This window comes from Schistocerca americana, chromosome 8 (assembly GCF_021461395.2).
Source record: "Schistocerca americana isolate TAMUIC-IGC-003095 chromosome 8, iqSchAmer2.1, whole genome shotgun sequence".
NCBI lineage: Eukaryota > Metazoa > Arthropoda > Insecta > Orthoptera > Acrididae > Schistocerca > Schistocerca americana.
The window spans coordinates 253,983,048-254,001,224 of NC_060126.1; the positions used below are offsets into that span (position 1 = coordinate 253,983,048).

The 18,177-nt window shown below is 41.4% G+C and overlaps 1 protein-coding gene across 1 annotated transcript in view; it reads right to left on the bottom strand.

Annotated features, from left to right (window-relative positions):
• The window catches only part of LOC124545743 (hydroxyproline dehydrogenase-like), a 109,953-nt gene that overhangs the window by 64,073 nt on the left and 27,703 nt on the right, over positions 1-18,177 (bottom strand). Inside the window, exons 3-4 of the mRNA XM_047124685.1 lie at positions 1,875-1,998; positions 1,605-1,770 (exon numbers count right to left, since the gene is read on the bottom strand). Of these exons, the coding sequence (XP_046980641.1) occupies positions 1,605-1,770; positions 1,875-1,998 (290 nt within the window). The remainder of the gene's footprint in view (positions 1-1,604; positions 1,771-1,874; positions 1,999-18,177) is intronic.

Sequence of the window (18,177 nt, forward strand, 5' to 3'; positions counted from 1 at the left end):
AAGCGCCTGGCGCGCATGCGCAGTGGCCGGTAGCGCAGTTGCCTGCAACCTAATGTCCTCGTGCAAACTACGCTTTACAATGTTGGAATGTGCGGATACTCTCATTTGAGGTGATGGATGGATCACACTCAAACACTTCGCTGCACAACTGTATGTCTCTTCTGGTAGTGGTGAGACATTCGTCCACTGATTGGAGTATTCAAAGGTGTCTGTCCTCTGGGTCCCTCACTGCCTAACAGAAGACCATAAAGCGCAATGAAGAACCTTCTGTGAGAAATTGCTTGCGCATTATCAGGCTGATCGTTGACATTTTTTGTCGAACATCGTCACAGGCAGTGAAATATGGGTTCATCGCTTCGAACCGGAGACAAAACGGCAATCCATAGAATAGCGTCATACTATTTCTCCTCCAAACGAAAAGTTCAAAGCCTCAGCTGGTAAAATCTTGACGACGGTCTTCTGGACTCCGAAGGGGTTATTCTGTTTGGTGTCCTCCCTCATGGTGCGAGGATCATCTCTGAAGTTCATCGTGCCACTCTCAGGAAACTGAAGAAACCACTTCAGCGTGTTTGTCGCCACAAATATACGAATTAACTTCTCCTTCATGATAATGCAAGGCCTCACACAAGTCTGAGTACCTGAAAAGAACTCACAAAACTTCATTGGATTGTTCTTCCTCATCCAACATACAGGCTGGATCTCGCACCTTCCAACTGTTTGGCCCAATGAAGAATGAGGAGGAGGAGGAGATTAGTGTTTAACGTCCCGTCGACAACGAGGTCATTAGAGACGGAGCGCAAGCTCGGGTGAGGGAAGGATGGGGAAGGAAATCGGCCGTGCCCTTTCAAAGGAACCATCCCGGCATTTGCCTGAAGCGATTTAGGGAAATCACGGAAAACCTAAATCAGGATGGCCGGAGACGGGATTGAACCGTCGTCCTCCCGAATGCGAGTCCAGTGTGCTAACCACTGCGCCACCTCGCTCGGTCAATGAAGAATGCAATCCGTGGGAAGTAATATATGGATGATGAGCAGGTTACTGATGCAGCAAGACATTGTCTCTGATGTCGACCAGTAAAGTGGTACCATGAAGGCATACAGGTGAACCCAGTAAGGCAGTGTAAGACCTTCGCATTGAATGGAGATTATATTGAAAAATGGGAGTTTTGTAGCCAAAACAGTGGGGAATAATATGATGTATTCTGAATGAAACCAACCTGTTTTCAGAAAGAAATGCCTTGCATTACATATTGAACGTTCCTCATAATATGCCTGCCTCTTTCACACTTTACTAGCTTTCATAAACGTTAAAATTAATCCTTGTATGTTTTATTTGTCTTGCTTTTTGTTTTGCGTAGCCGAGCGCTGTGGCCGAGGAGTTCTAGGCGCTTCAATCCGGAGCTGCGCTGCTGCTACGGTCGCAGGTTCGAATCCTGCGTCGGGTATGGATTGTGTGATGTCCTTAGATTAGTTAGGTTTAAGTAGTTCTAAGTCTAGGGGACTGATGACCTCAGATGTTAAGTCCCATAGTGCTCAGAGCCATTAGAAGCACTTTTGTTTTGGGTATCACTAATTGAGAGAGAAAGCAACTTCTCTTTTCCTTACCAAGAATGGATAGCCTTCGGACAGCATGGCGAAGATTATTGGACTCTTCTGCGGTTAGGCCTTGTATGTCGCAAGATTTCCTATCGTCGGATATCGCCGCTGCGACTTTTTCGACCACTGACGTACAGCTGCTGTCTCCACTGTAGAACTGTCTCGTTAAGCTGACCTGCAGTGAAGAGAAAGTTACTTAATGGTACTTGAACAACAAACGGTGCTCCAGTCAAGGAGTGGCAGCGTCGATATAAGTCTGTGCTTATCGCAAGTGCTTACCAAAGTGTCGGCTGAGAGAAGGGATGTTATCTTCGTTTGCAGACATGGGTTTCGGCCACCGTGCTTTGACACCATTTCAGCCAAGTTTACCAGTTCGCTTAAATTTCTATCATACTTCTCCTGCCTGTGAAAAGATACGAGGGTAATCCCAAAAGTAAGGTCTCCTATTTTTTTATAAGTACAGAACTCTATTTGTGTGGCAGTTGGTCACACTGTTATGAAGAGTGCTTCACGCGCTGTGTGTAAACATACGCACGCCCAGCTGAGGCGCTCATTCTTGGCTTGGCAGCCGTTGAGAATGGAGCTCCCGTTGGATGTTACCGCCAAATGCGAATTGCGCGCAGTTATTCGGTTTTTGAAGGCAAAGGCCACTGCGCCGATTGAAATCCATCGCCAATTGACGGAAGTGTATGGTGAGTCATTCATGGACGTCAAAAATGTACGTAAGTGGTGTAGAGAGTTTGCAGCTGGTCGGACCGAAATTCACGATGAACAGAGGAGCGGGAGACCGTCAGTTTCTGAGGAGACGGTGTTGAGGGTTGAACAAAAAGCATGCGTGAAGATCGGCGGATCACCCTGGATGATCTCTGCACGTTGGTTCCTGAGGTTTCCCGAAGCACCGTTCACAGAACTTTAACGGAAACATTGAACTACCGGAAGGTTTGCGCAATATAGGTGCCACGTATCCTGACTGAGGACCACATGCGGCAACGAGTTGATGCTTCCCGCGCATTTCTTCACCGCCTTGCAGCCGAACAGGACAGCTTTCTGGACTCAATTGTAACGGGTGACAAAACCTGGGCATACCATTTTACACCTGAAACTAAGCAACAGTCACGCCAGTGGCGGCATCCTTCTTCGCCAAAGCCGCAAAAATTCAAACACAGTCTGCCAGTAAAGTTATGACAACCGTTTTTGGGATCGGAAAGGGGTATTGTTGCTCGACTTTATGCCCACTGGGACCACAATTAACGCTGATAGGTATTGTGAGACTCTGAAAAAACTCAGACGGGCAATTCAGAACCGGAGAAGAGGAATGTTGTGCAAGGGCGTACACATTCTCCATGACAACGCTCGCCCACACATCGCTCGGCAAACCGTTGCTCTCCTGCAACAGTTTCAGTGGAACATAATCACCCACCCACCCTATAGTCCTGACTTGGCGCCCAGGGACTATCACCTGTTCCCTAAGTTGAAAGAACATTTGGCCTGAATGCGATTCAGCTCCGACGACGAGGTGAAAGAAGAGGTTCATAACTTTCTGAACAGCATGGCGTCGAGTTGGTATGACATGGGCATACAAAAACTGCCACAGTCTACAAAAATGCATCGACAGAAATGGTGATTATGTCGAAAAATAGCTAAATGTTCAAGCTGTAAACTGATGTAAACCATTATAGAAATAAACAGGTCTGTGTACTTATAAAAAAAATAGGTGACCTTACTTTTGCCATCAGTTAAGTAAGCTATCAGTGCAGAAACTTGTGGTCACTTTACGGAAATGAATCCCTGAGGTATTTACACGATACAAAATCATAGTCAGCCATCTGAAATGTCAACAACTGAATCAATAACTTCATATCTAAGTTGTATTCCATTTCCAAGAACATTTTTGCAAGCTTTTACTTTTTCGTGTCTGGGACATCAAAGGACGGAAAACGTTACAACCTAACAGATATTGAAGGAATTGACTTAATGATGCTGAGTAGTTGCTGAGAAACTATGGCTGGAATTTTTATGTCATTATTGCTCCATGGGTATCACAAATGTAATAACATAGGTCAACGTGGATTGCTTTGCGGCGGCCATGCATGTTGCAAGTATACCAGGGCGCCGATTCTTACAGGTTCCGTAGTGAGACTTCGAGATATTTACTGATATTATAAAGCGAACGGTAAGTCTTTGAATCTACACCCAATCTAGCTGACGATCTGCGTGGTGCGGAGTACGGCATACGTTTGGTCAGGTAGATTTTTAGTGTTCAGTGCCTCAGTCAGTAAAAGTGGAACCCTTTTAGGATGACTTTGCAGTCCCCCTATCTGTCTGTCTGTCTGTTAGAAACCTTGTTCCTCAGGAACAGGTAGACGAATCAAGTTGAAATTTTTGTCACATACTAGGATCTACAGCCCCTTGGCACCATGAAAAAGTTAAGCTTCTAAGCCAAAGCAGTCAACAGATACAGCTATTTACGTAACATATTTTGATATTCGCAAACTGACTCATGACCTATAGATTACTTACCGTTGACCTACAACCATGAAATCTGGAAGAAGTAAATTTCACAGTAGAAGAAGGGAAAAAATCCGAAAACTCTTAATTTGTAACTATATCATACGAAAACTTTTTTGTTGTTGTTATTTGTTATCTGACTGGCTGTCTGTCCGTCTATCAAGAACCCTTTTACTCAGGAAAGGATGAGGTAGCAAGCCGAAATTTATGTCACATTCTAAGGTCCATTGTCCCTTGGTGCTATAAAAAGGTTAATCTTCTAATTCAATGCAATGGAAAGCTACGGCTATTTATGTCACGTGATATTGGCATACTCACTCATTAAAGCCAATACAGTCCTTCCCATTCACCTAGAATCACGGAACTTGGAAGGGGCAGTGTTTTACAGTACAAGTAAAGTAAAAAATCTGGAAATTGTTAATTTGCAATCATATCACAAGGAAAAAAGTATCATATTTTCCGTTATCCGTTTTCAAACTTGAAATTAAAACATTCTCAAATGTCTTGGAAGTCCCATAACCAAAATCTTGCCAGTCTCAATGCCGACAGTAGGCAAAAATCTTCGAGTTTCTCAGTTCCAGGATGAATGAGTTATGGAAACATATAATTAAGTTTGTACGGAATCCCCCCAGAGCGCGAGACCTATTCGCCTCTCGCCAAGTTTCAAAAAATGGTTCAAATGGCTCTGAGTACTATGGGACTCAACTGCTGAGGTCATTAGTCCCCTAGAACTTAGAACTAAAAAAAAATGGCTCTGAGCACTATGGGACTCAACTGCTGAGGTCATTAGTCCCCTAGAACTTAGAACTAGTTAAACCTAACTAACCTAAGGACATCACAAACATCCATGCCCGAGGCAGGATTCGAACCTGCGACCGCAGCGGTCTTGCGGTTCCAGACTGCAGCGCCTTTAACCGCACGGCCACTTCGGCCGGCGAACTTAGAACTAGTTAAACCTAACTAACCTAAGGACGTCACAAACATCCATGCCCGAGGCAGGATTCGAACCTGCGACCGTAGCGGTCTTGCGGTTCCAGACTGCAGCGCCTTTAACCGCACGGCCACTTCGGCCGGCTCTCGCCAAGTTTCCTCATCTGTTAACAGCGATTATCGGCCTTGCCTCTGCCTCAGAAAAATACCACAAGAATACACAGAAAAGAATTTGTATATTAAAAATTTAAATTCACGGGATAAAAAATTTAGCCACCCACTTAAAACCGTGCCGGCCGCGGTGGTCTCGCGGTTCTAGGCGCGCAGTCCGGAACCGCGCGACTGCTACGGTCGCAGGTTCGAATCCTGTCTCGGGCATGGATGTGTGTGATGTCCTTAGGTTAGTTAGGTTTAAGTAGTTCTAAGTTCTAGGGGACTGATGACCACAGCAGTTGAGTCCCATAGTGCTCAGAGCCATTTGAACCATTTTTGAACTTAAAACCGCACATTGGTCGGCTTAGAGTGATGCAATTGGTGTAGAAGTGTTATTATGAGGTCACGTGACCCACCAATATGAGCGTAGGTCATGCCAGAGAAGTGGTGCGTATCTGCCATTCGGTTGTATGGAATCAGCGCAGCAAGATCGCTTGACATGGAGGCATGAAAGAATGAGCTATCACGTTTGGAACTGCCCATGATCACATCGTGAATGAAGTTGTCCGATTTGTTGGCGTGTCAATTAGGGATTGTCCAACGTGTCTACGAGGAATGGTGTACCATTTGCAGCCATTGGGATTTCAAACTCAATAGTAATTGTTGCTGTCAATGAATCGAGGTCAATGTCAACCAGTTCCTGAGCAAACATTGCGTTAGGAGCTACATGGTTAGTCATATGAATATGAACACCTGTCAAAAGGCTGAATAACGATCATCCGCAGTGCGGATGTGCGAGAAGAAAGTCATTGAGGCTCTTGGAGGTACACACAGGGATGTCGAGCCTCGCTGCGTCCAGTGCCATGGCCAATTACACCAGATATCACAGTTGAGGATCCATGGCATAAAGAGCCCTGCCAAAGTTGTCCCACAGATTCCCGACTGGGTTTAAATTTAGGTTATGGTGGTCAGGGGAGTCCGATAAACTGATCCTGGTGCTTTTACCAGGTGTACCGGTATGAAATGAGCGTTTTTTTGTGAAAATGAAACACTAATTTTGAATTGAAAATTAAAAACATTTTATTCAAGGTACTGACCATTGATTTCTATACATTTTGACCACCTTTCTGGCAATTTGTGGACACCACGCCAATATAAATGTTCGTCTTTTGAAGCAAACCAGTCAGACACCCAATTTTAGACTTCTTCGTAGGAATCGAAGCGTTCCTCAGCCAATGCGTGTCCCATTGATGAAAACAAATGATAGTCGGAAGGGGCCAAGTCTGGTGAATACGGCGGGTGGGGTAGCAGCTACCAGCCAAGTGTTTTGATTGTATCCTGTGTGCGGGTGCATTGTCGTGTAAAAAAACTACTTTGCCATGTCTTCTGGCCCATTCTGGTCTTTTTTCGATCAATGCATAGTTCAGATTGATCATTTGTTGTCTGTAGCGATTAGTATTCACAGTTTCACCGGGTTTTAGAAGCTCATGATACACCACACCTTTCTGATCCCACCAATCACAGAGCTTTGTCTTCTTGCCGAATCGATCTGGTTTTGCAGTCGATGTTGATGGTTGTCCCGGATTAACCCATGATTTTTCCCGTTTAGGATTCTTAAAATAAATCCATTTTTCATCGCCTGTCACAGTTCGATGCAAAATTGATTTTCTTCCATGTCTTTGAAGCAAATTTTGACAAATGGTTTTTCGGTTTTCCATCTGTCTTTCATTCAATTCATGTGGCACCCATTTTCCACACTTTTGTATCTTTCCCACAGCTTTCAAACGGTCAAAAATTGTTTGTTGTGCAACATTTAGCATTGCTGCCATTTGCTTCTGACTCAAAGTATCATCTTCATCCAATATTGCTTGCTATTCGGCGTCTTTGAACTTTTTCGGTGGTCTTCCACGTTCTTCGTTTCTTACATCAAAATCATTATTTCTGAATCGTTGAAACCATCTTTTGCATGTTGCTTCTGATAAAGCATGATTACCATATGCCTCGACAAGCATTCGATGCGACTCTGCAGCACTTTTTTTTTAGATGAAAACAAAAAATTAATGCTTTCCGCAAATCATCACTTTCTGGTACAAAATTCGACATTGTTAACACGATGAAAACATATGATGTTGTTTGTTCCATGACTTGATGTATATTAAATATCTTTGACAGATGTCATACTAACCAAACAAAAAAAAAAAAAAAAAATTAAGGCTCATTCACAACTAATGTTCCCTACCGACACATTTGTATCTTAGCGCTCATTTCATACCGGTACACCTGGTAGAACCATACTCGTACACTGAAGAGTTGTGTGACTTCTTGAATTGTCCTGCTGGTAGATGACTTCATGTCAAGGATGAACAAACTGCACGTAGGGGTGGACATGGTCACCAAAGATAGATGTATACTTGTGTCGATCCATTGTTCCTTCCAGAACGATGAGATCACCCAGGAGATGTAACGAAAACATTCCTGAGACCACAACTCTCCATCCTCAAGTCTGGGCCCTTCAGACGATTGTTGCAGGGCTGTGCACACCAATGGCCATCTGTCAACTGGAGCATAAAACGCAATTCATCTCAAAAGGCCACCTGCCGCAACTCTGTGAACGCCAGTTGCGATATTGGTGTGCAAATTCCAGCCTTTGTCGCTGATGAACACCAGTCAGCAAGAGCGCATGAACCAGTCACCTGCTGCAGAGAACCATACGCAGCAACAGTCGTCAACGAGACACTGTTGGTAGCCCTTTGCTTCATCTGGGTGGTCTGTTGCTCAACAGTTGCACGTATCTTCAGCCGTACACTTCTCCACAGGTGTCAGTCACCCCTGTCATCTATGACCCATTGTACACCACGTTGCCTCAGCGCTGGTTTTGGATGGCATCATTTTGCCATACTTTAACCATAGTTTACTAAATTATCCATTTTGGAAATTAGATTAGATTAGATTTACTTTCATTCCAATTGATCCGTAGTGAGGAGGTCCTCCAGGGTGTGGAACATGTCAGAAAAACGACAATACATGACAAATATTTACAACTCAAACAAATAAGCTAATGTACCATTCTACAGGTCCCAAGTGGAATGATCGTCATTTTTTAATGAACACTATATGAAAGAATCATTTTACAAATACTAATGCACTGAATTTAAAATAAAAAACGTTTATTTATTTATTTATAAGGTAATAAACGTGTAATACAACTACTATAATACTTATTTACATTGAACACATTACTGCACAGAAATGGTGCAGAAGTTAGATTGTACTTACACACACACACACACACACACACACACACACACACACACACACACACTTTTTTACAATGAACACATTACTGCACTGAAATTGTCTAGAAGTTATATTGTATATATATATATATATATATATATATATATATATATATATATATACAAATCATTTGGTTCTACTGACTGAGAAATTCGTCAACGGAGTTGGCCCAACACCGACTCAAAGGAAGGCCTCGGCGCTTGTTCGTGACGTCACTTCAGCCAGGCACGGCGAACGCCAGGTCTGTTGCAGGCATACTTATAATGGTGGTGTCTCCCTCTCTGACACAGGAAAATGTGAAACTATTGGCGGTAGTTGACCAACACACATTGTTCTGGGAGAATTCCGCAATCAATTAATTGTGCAATTCATTACACTTCTTAACAAATAGTGTACTCCTGAACTTAAATTTCCACGTGTTTTAAGGATTGACATACAAAAACAACTTCATGGTCCAGCAGCAACAGAATTCGTGCTCCTTTACCTTATTTGTAAATCTGAGGAAGTTACGTTTGTACTGGGTTGCTTTTACAAGAAACTGTGAACATATTTGTGCTCTTCTTTAGGTATCTTGGCTGACTATGGGGTGAGCAGCACTGAATGTTAATGAAATATCTTGCGATTGTACACGTTGGAGGAGGGGGTGGGGGACAGAAGAAGAGGCAAAAGAGAGATACTTGTTTCATCAAATAAAATTTTTTTATCTTATAAAGTTTCTCCTTTCAGTTGCAAGAGGGGAATATTTATCTTTTCTAACGTGCATGTTTAAAAAAGTTTAAGCTCAGCAGTATTTTCGATGTATGAAGCTATTTTGCTTCCTGTTTAGAATTCCTTTCGTTGAAAACGACTGTAATCTAATGACTGGCAACAGTTGGACATTTACACGTGTAAATTAGTTCACATTTCCACTGACGACGTCAAACGAAAATAAATAAATAAAAGAAACGAGTTCATCGTAAGGGGGTTGGGGTAAGTTTCGACAACAAAATGGATCAAGTAAATATAGTTACTTGAATGTAAAATTTCCGAAGCTTGCAATGGGGCAAAGCATCTTCTCATATTGATCTTCGTTTGTTTCGACAGGATTCAGTAATACAGAACTATGATCGTCGTTTGTAGGTTTACGATAGTAAGAAAATCTTTCATCTAAATAAAACTTTAGAATCCAAAACAATACCAAACATTTTGTCCAAAAATAAGAGATTACGGTGATATGCACGCCCAGGCGTTTCTGCCTGCAACGGACCTGGCGTTCGTCGTGCCTAGCTGACGTGACGTCACGAATAAGCGCCGAGGCCTTCCATTTAGTCGGTGTTGGTTGGCCGCCAATAAATCCTATAGGCTTCTCTTAAACTGAATTTCATTGGTTGTTAAGGTTTTTATGGCTGCTGGCAAGTTATTGAAAATGTGCGTTCCTGAATAATGCACACCTTTTTGTACAAGACTAACAAGGGGAGGCCGCCAATTGTGAAATTCAGATTCGATTCATTCTGCACATAATAAAAGCTCATGGCCAGAGGTGTAATGTGGCAAAGCACCAAGATGCACTTCTCAGCCGTTGTCGAGAAAATCGACAATTAAAAGAAACCGTTGCGCTGAAGTACTCTTTACGATTATATATAAACAAACTATTAATGAATTGCTTATGCATGTTGGTGAAGGCGGCTCGCTCTCCAATTGTACCGCCTCCATTTTTCCGTTTTTTTAACAGGGTGTACCAAAACTCTCCCGTCCGCACTGCTTTTCGACGATGTTATAAGTTGCGCTAGGGACCGCATCTACCTTCTTTCGAAGTTAGCAGGCAACTACGCTGTTATGCGGCGGCTCGTTTCGGCCCATGTAACATCTGTCCTTCAAGTGTAACGAGCGAGTAACGGAGTTTATATTTCATACCTGCCACAGCGAATTTGTGTTCGTGGGGTCTCATTTCTAATTCGAACGTTTGACTTACGTTATACGTATTCGTTTCGGAATATCGTTTCTACGTCTTCCGTTAACTATACGTGGTTAACATTATGAAGACAATTAATAACATTTGTGAAATACAACTTTGTTTGCGGAAAACATAATGATGTTCGAAGTCGCCAGTTTTTCCACGACAAACGACTTTCAACAACTTATTATATGCATAATTGTTGCAACTGATTGAAAAAAAAATAATTATATATATATATATATATATATATATATATATATATATGTATACACATCTGAATTACAAAAAACAAATACTAAAAAAAAAGTTGTATGGTGCGAGATTCGATCCGGCGACCTTCGGATTTCAAACCCGAGCGCTTACCGCTGCGCCACGACGCTTTGGAAAATTATTTATCGTTGAGAGTATTTCACCGCAACTGTTTCTTTTAACTGTCGATTTTCTCGACAACGGCTGAGAAGTGCATCTTGGTGCTTTGCCACATTACACATCTGGCCATGAGCTTTTATTATGCGCAGTATGAATCAAATCTGAATTTCACAATTGGCGGCCTCCCCTTGTAAGTGACTTTAAATCCTTGTGAAGATTATTCTTATGTCTAGTATTGATTCCATGAATTGAGCTGTTGGTTTGAAAAAGCGATATATTTTTAATGACATATTTCATTAAAGAATAAATATATTGGGAAGCAGTAGTTAGTATCCCTAGTTCCCCAAACAGGCTTCAGCAGGATGTTCTTGAGTTCACACCACATATAACTCTTACTGCACGTTTTTGTGCCCGGAAAACTTTAGCTTGGCTTGATGAATTACCCCAAAAAATAATCCCATATCACACTATGGAATGAAAGTAAGCGTAGTATGCCAGCTTTTTCATTTTTATGTTCCCTATGTCTGACACAATTCGCATTGCAAATAGAGATTTGTTAAGACGCTTCAGCAGTTCTGTGGTGTGCTTTTCCCAGTTGAATTTGTTATCAAGCTGTAATCCCAAGTCCGCAGCTCGTGGTCGTGCGGTAGCATTCTCGCTTCCCACGTCCGGTTTCGATTCCCGGCGGGGTCAGGGATTTTCTCTGCCTCGTGATGACTGGGTGTTGTGTGATGTCCTTAGATTAGTTAGGTTTAAGTAGTTCTAAGTTCTAGGGGACTGATGACCATAGATGTTAAGTCCCATAGTGCTCAGAGCCATTTGAACCATTTTTGTCATCCCAAGAATTTAATACTGTCCACTTCTTCTATCTGCTTGTCATCATATGTTAGGCATATACTCGTGGGACACCCCTTACAAGTTCTGAACTGCATGTAGTGTGTTTTTTCAAAGTTTAGTGACAAGGAATTGGCTAAGAACCAGTGATTAATGTCCAAAAATATTTTATTACCTGATTTTCTAAGACTACACTTGATTTGCTATTTATTGCAATGTTTGTATCATCGGCAAACAAAACGAACCTGGCATCTGGTAATGTTAATGAGTCCACCCTTGGCCCAAAAACCAATGACCAAGCCCTTTTGGAGGTCAAAAAATCGCTACGTTTCCGCAATACGAGAACAACTCACTTTGCGGGCAAAAACTGATGGAGGATCTATAACAAAAATAATAAGTTATCAAAACAATCTCTCTCATGGACAACCTACACTTCTCGAACCAGGTACTGCGTCTATTGGAGCGCCAAAGGTTATCCGTTCGGCACCGCCACATGTAGCAGTCCCTGGTCCGAGACGCCGGAACTCTCGCCAACCGCATATTCTCTTTACGAACACTGTACTTGACTATTTCGGTCAACAGTCCAAACACCTGAAAAAATTTTATGAGGGACATCATGTCCTCCCGCATCTCAGCATGCAACCGCGAACCGTTAAATTTCACTGTCATATTCATACCTAACAAAAGGAGCCACAAAATAAACTCCTTACCTCACGACAAACAGCAAACCAACAACACCAATCGACATGGCAATCACATAAACAAAAAAACTGGTAACTCACTGAAACCAATTTCATTTCTTCAATCGCAGTTAATACAAATTAATTCACACTGTGATCAACGACGCTCAAATGAACCCAATATACTACATAACACGCAGACCATACTCACACCACTAGAGTAGTTTTCATGCTTGCTTTGATATTTAATCCAGTTAAATACGCCTTTGTGCTCATTCTCAGCGACGGTATGTTGCAGTGTTAGATTTCCAACTTCCACCACTAAACTCAACGTAGATCCGGCTTTCCCTGTCGGTATGTCGTGATGTATAAGTGTGTGGCATAGTTCTACGGGGCGCGTCACGAAATTTTCTTTTATCCAGAGTTCTAAATTTTATAATTTATAACATGATGTGTTTTACTTTTTAACCTGAGCTGTAATAATTTATTATCAGTTTCGAGACAATCAGCGTGCTTTAGCGACTGTGCAATGGTGGGCAACTGTCAGTTCCCGCCGTTAATTCGCGGGACTGCAAAAATTTGAACAGTGTATACCTAAGACTTCCAGTTTAGTAAAAAGAAGAGTAGGAGCATCTTGGTACTTCATCAGCGTCAATGTATTCATAGTGATTCAAAAATTTTATTCTGTAGGAGACGTTATAAGCAGTAGGTCTACAGGTCGCCGCACGTTTACTTAGCCTACCTATGATCCCGGAATTCGGCTGATGTCGTGTGGCTCCGGAATGTTTCTGCTATATCCCAACCTTAGCAACGTAATAGTATTGTGCGCCGTTAACAGTAAGTAACCGTTGCGAATAAAGTGTTGATCCGTGTGCGTAGAAATCGTTAATGCGATTTACAAACATGAGACTGTACATGTTCCTTCTAGCAACTTGCCATCAACCTTTTGTGTCGCTTCTGCGACGCATTAATCGATTACATGTTTCTTATATAAGTTACGACCTCTAGAAGAGCTTTTGCACAATGATTCAAACTCGAAAACGAGTTGCTATGTAAATGCAGCTAACAAGATTGAATGTTGATTACGTTGCTCAGTTAACGGTGCAAAAATGAAGGTGCTCAGCGTTTTCCACAACCATCAGTGTTATGGGTTCAACTTGACCTGAAACCACCAGTGCTTCATCAGACCAGGAACATATGCATGCAGCCATTTGAACATAGGTTTTGTCATCTCAGTAGACGGGAGTGTACACAACATGCTAATCTTGAAGATGTAAAAGTGTACAAGGAAGGACAACACTCGGTCATCGATAATGTGGAAATCAACATCCTCCAATCAATCAATCTAGTTCTTGTTCATGGTAACCTGAATGACTGGCCCCAATCATGGTATGAAAAAACAGTACAGGAACGAACTACAGCCTCCACGCACTACAGGTTAAATACCTCACTGGGACGAAAGTGCACTCTTATGCCTTACTTCATATGAAAAGAAGAAAAACCACAGCTATTGGAACCACACAACACACCTCCAGTCAGCTACTGTCTAGTTTCTGTGTTATTGACCCATTCAGTACATGCAATTGTATGTGCCACTTTGATCAGTAGTCTTTTGCAAGGTGCCCGACTCCAAATGGCCATTACATGCAGTTCTTTTCTCACTGTTAATTCACAAACTGGTTGACCACAGTAGTTCCTGTTTGGTGTGAAGCCAGTTACCATTGACAAGGTGTGACATTGGCCTCAGTTCTGTGCCAATTGTATCTTTTTATGACTATTATTCTTACCCCCAGTAACTTGGCTGCGAGTAGTACCCTGTTGTTTGTGGGGGAACACTGGACAACCTGCAATGATACATGAACAAATCGGGCAACTTCATTCATGGTGTGGTCATGGACACACCCAACCGCAATAACACTGTTCTGCCATTCCGTCAAATCTTCAAGCAACCAACCTTACTGTGCTGATTCTGTACAAGTGACTGGTACATACACACCACACCATTGACATTTGATCTGTGTCAGTAGCAGAGGATGTTGTGACTGCTTGGTACATGTTATTTACAACCTACAGCACTTCAAAGCAACTGTGTGCTTTTTCAAGGGGTGACAAATATTTTTTGCTGTGAGCTCACATCTCTTAGGTATCATTCTCATAGGGGTGGTATAGACATTAGTAGACTAATTACAGTGCTCATAGAGGCATTTAAGCAGTCATTTTTTTTGTGCTCTGTGTGTGAGTGGAACAACACTAAACCATAGTGTGTAATACAATGGAAAGTACCTTCTGCCATTCACTTCACAGTAATTTGCAAAGTACAGATGTAGACGTAGAGTCATGAACAAATGTAGCTTGGCCTGATGAATCACAGTACATGCTGGTACCCCTCAATGGCAGAGTACCAGTACACTGAAAACCACTGTAGATGAGGCACCACATTTCCCAACAAGGACACAACTCAGCATATGGTGGGTGTATTACAAGGCATGTTTATAAAGTAAGTGTACTGTGACCATAATGGGCTGTCGATTATTGCTTTTTGAGGGTTGGAAACACTGAGCGGTAGAGAGGGACCCCCTGACCAGAGCGAGCATTGCATTAACACAGTAGTACATAAACTCACATTGCAGTGTTCAGTTGCATGAAAAATGTCAGTTAGAAATCCCATCAAGTGTGAGCTACATGCTGTGGTCTGCATCCTACTCATGGTAGGAATAACATATGTACTGATTTATTTATTTATTTATTTTTGACTGATGAGTTGGTGGAAAAAATTGATGAAACTGTTCGTGAAGACTATTAGTTGACAGTGGATGAAATTTCTGCAAAGTTTCCACAACTCTCCAGAATTATCTTATATGAGACTGTCACAGAAATGCAGGAACACTGCAGACTGTGTGCAAAATGGATCCAAAACAGCAGCACAAGAAAAATTGGGTTAGTAGTGCCTGTGAATTTCTTGAGCGATTTGGACTGGGCATAGTCCATATCAATTCAGGCAACCTAGGAAAAATTCTTAGTCTTACCTTCATAGTCTTGGATGTTATTGAATTTAGCCTATGTTAAAATGAAGGACTAAGTAAGGAACATGTATTTTTTTGTTTTCTCCAAAAAAAATTCTGCTCCGAGATGCAGCCCTCCAAAGATGACACTGCATGTACAATTTGAAGATGCGAATTTTGAAAAAAATTTTAAAATGCTAACAGTTCTAGGCATTTTGTTGTTTTTTTTATTTAAAAGATAATTGCTTTATGATTACAAAGAAATCCTCCATTTGGACTTATCTGCCACAGTTCTATTATCATAACATTCTGAACTTTTTTTACAATTTATGGAAATTTTTTTTTCAAAAATGCCAATCCATGAAATTTTGCTGTAATTCTACATTCCCTGAGAAGGAGAGCTTCCACTTTTAGATTGAACAGGTTTTATAAACAATTGAAATTTTTGCCATTCATAAAACCTGTTTTATTATCACATAACAGGCTCTTAAAAATCAAAACCTAGCCTTATTTAACATAATTTTAGTTTTGAAAGATGAGTAAAAGACTCATATTTCAAGCATATTAAATGGTTGCAAAATGTATGTGAAAGGTCCAAAGACTTAAAGGCTTCAATTTATACAACTTCTGTGCATTCTGTTTTGTACTGAAATTAGCCAGTCAATGAACTAAAAATGTGTTCCACTGCTTCAGTATTTTCCTTTGATATAGAGTGACGTCTTCCTGTTGAACCAATAGGAACTGGAGCACTTACAATCTTCAGTACATTGTGAACAGGAAGTGAGCACTGATGGCGTTGTTGCTGTCCTTCAGCTGTAAACCTATACTCAGCAGGGGGTCCATGTGATAGCTTAAAGTTCACTACAATTTTGTTTAACTCATAACTGATGTCTATGATCCCTGCACACAAGCCATAAATATCCTCCTCCTCAGGTTGTGAATCTGAATATTATCCTGCTGTTTCTGAGGTGTTGGCTGAACGAACAAAATTTCTTCTTTCTTGCTCTTTAAGGTGCATGCAAGATGAGTTCGTCCATCACTTTGAGTCCAAAAATGTGTCTTCTGAATTCTTTTCACAGGAGTAGTTTATTTGGACCATTCTTCTTTTTTCTGCTCATGGAATTCTTTGATTTCCTCTCTGGACAAAAGAGGGCTGTGGATGTGTAAGATTTCACGACTCTCGTAAAATCCTCAGTATTCTGAACTGCAGCTGTATTTCGTAACATGGTGCATCAGCAGGCCTCCTCCACCATCACAAGTCCCCTTCCCATGACCAGTATCACTGTGTACCCAATCAGTTGGTACAAGTGACTTACTCGATACAAACAGCTGATAACGATTTTTAAAATGACTAGGAGCACCAACAGAAATAATGGTGATCTTCTCTGCCCCTGCTCACAGTTGAAGAATATTGCTCATTGCTAGCAAAGCATGTGCTGTCATGTCTTGTGTCATCACTTATAAGTGCAACACTTGTGGTCTTGTTTTGAAAATATGTCACTCCTGTAAAAATTGAAACCTGGTCATTACTCCAATGATACCCTTGTACTTCTTGTGGGACAATTACAGACCAGTTTTCAGCAAAAGCACAGTGAAGCATCCAACATAGCTCTTCATCCTGTACACACCCTTTCACTTCTGCTATGTGTTGTTGTTGCAATTTCTTCAGACACTGGTGTGTTACTGCTTTCACTGACCATTTACCAAGTTCATCAATGAAACTGTCAAAGGCAACAGTTTTCTTATTAGTTTATTTTCCTCCCATGTCAGATATGTAATTTCTGCAGAGTTATCTGCTACGTCTTCCAGGCCAAGTGTCTGTAAAGACAGTCCTCCCATTCCATGACAGTTCATTATTCTTGAAACAAACAAGTCTCTCACTTTACGCCACAGACTACTAATGACTTCACACGCCCAACGAAGGTGTCATATGTCACGTGTTTCAGTAAGTTCTTCAAAGTTACCACACAAAGTTCAAAATTCGCACAGTACACACATAAACGTACATCTCTAGGTGGGTGTGGAACTACCCACTTAGGTCATAGTGCATAAAACTTTGTCTTGTATAGTTGCTCTTATACATTGCAAAAGTTTCTTTAATACTGCGAGTCATGTACCTCCTCACTTTCACAAATTTTTGACCTTCAACTGTTACAGTAATAGTGTCTTATATGTTGGCACTCTGGCAAGACAGTCCCATTTATCTTTCAGATAAAATGACTGCACTATTTGAACTTGAGCTGCTTCTACTGGATGACTATAACAGGGATCTGATCTTCCAAAGACTCCTTTTACAGACCTCGCATTTCTTGATTTGTCAACCATGTACTTTGGTACTGATAGAATGTGGTTCAGAATCGTTTTATGTGCAAATGTCTCTGGAATAATAGTTAAAACTTGCACCTTTTCACTGTTGGATGCACAATATTCAACAGCTGAATTGATGTTTGTGATAAATTCCTGACAAAAGGTGCAAGAGTGCTTTGGTTCATTTTTTTCTGAAGATGGAATTTCTACTTTAAATAGTGTGGTCAGTTTTGCTGTGGCGTATTCATCGATAGCGTTAGTAATTTCTCTGTGCTTTCTTGATGCATAGAGCGCATGACTAGACTTCACTGACCACAGTTTCTTAACAGGACTGGCACCTACCTCTGTAGTTGACTGATTCAGGGTATTTAATTCTTCCTGTATTGATGCAAAATCTGCATCATCTGCACCATTGGAAGCACCACCTTGTTCAAATACTATCATTGTTGTTATTCTGTCAAAACATTTAGAGCACAAAAAGTCGTCACTGGAAAAATCTTTACTTTGAAACAGAGTCTTCAAATGAGAACACTTATTCCCAACCTCAACATAGTCTGATTTTTTCG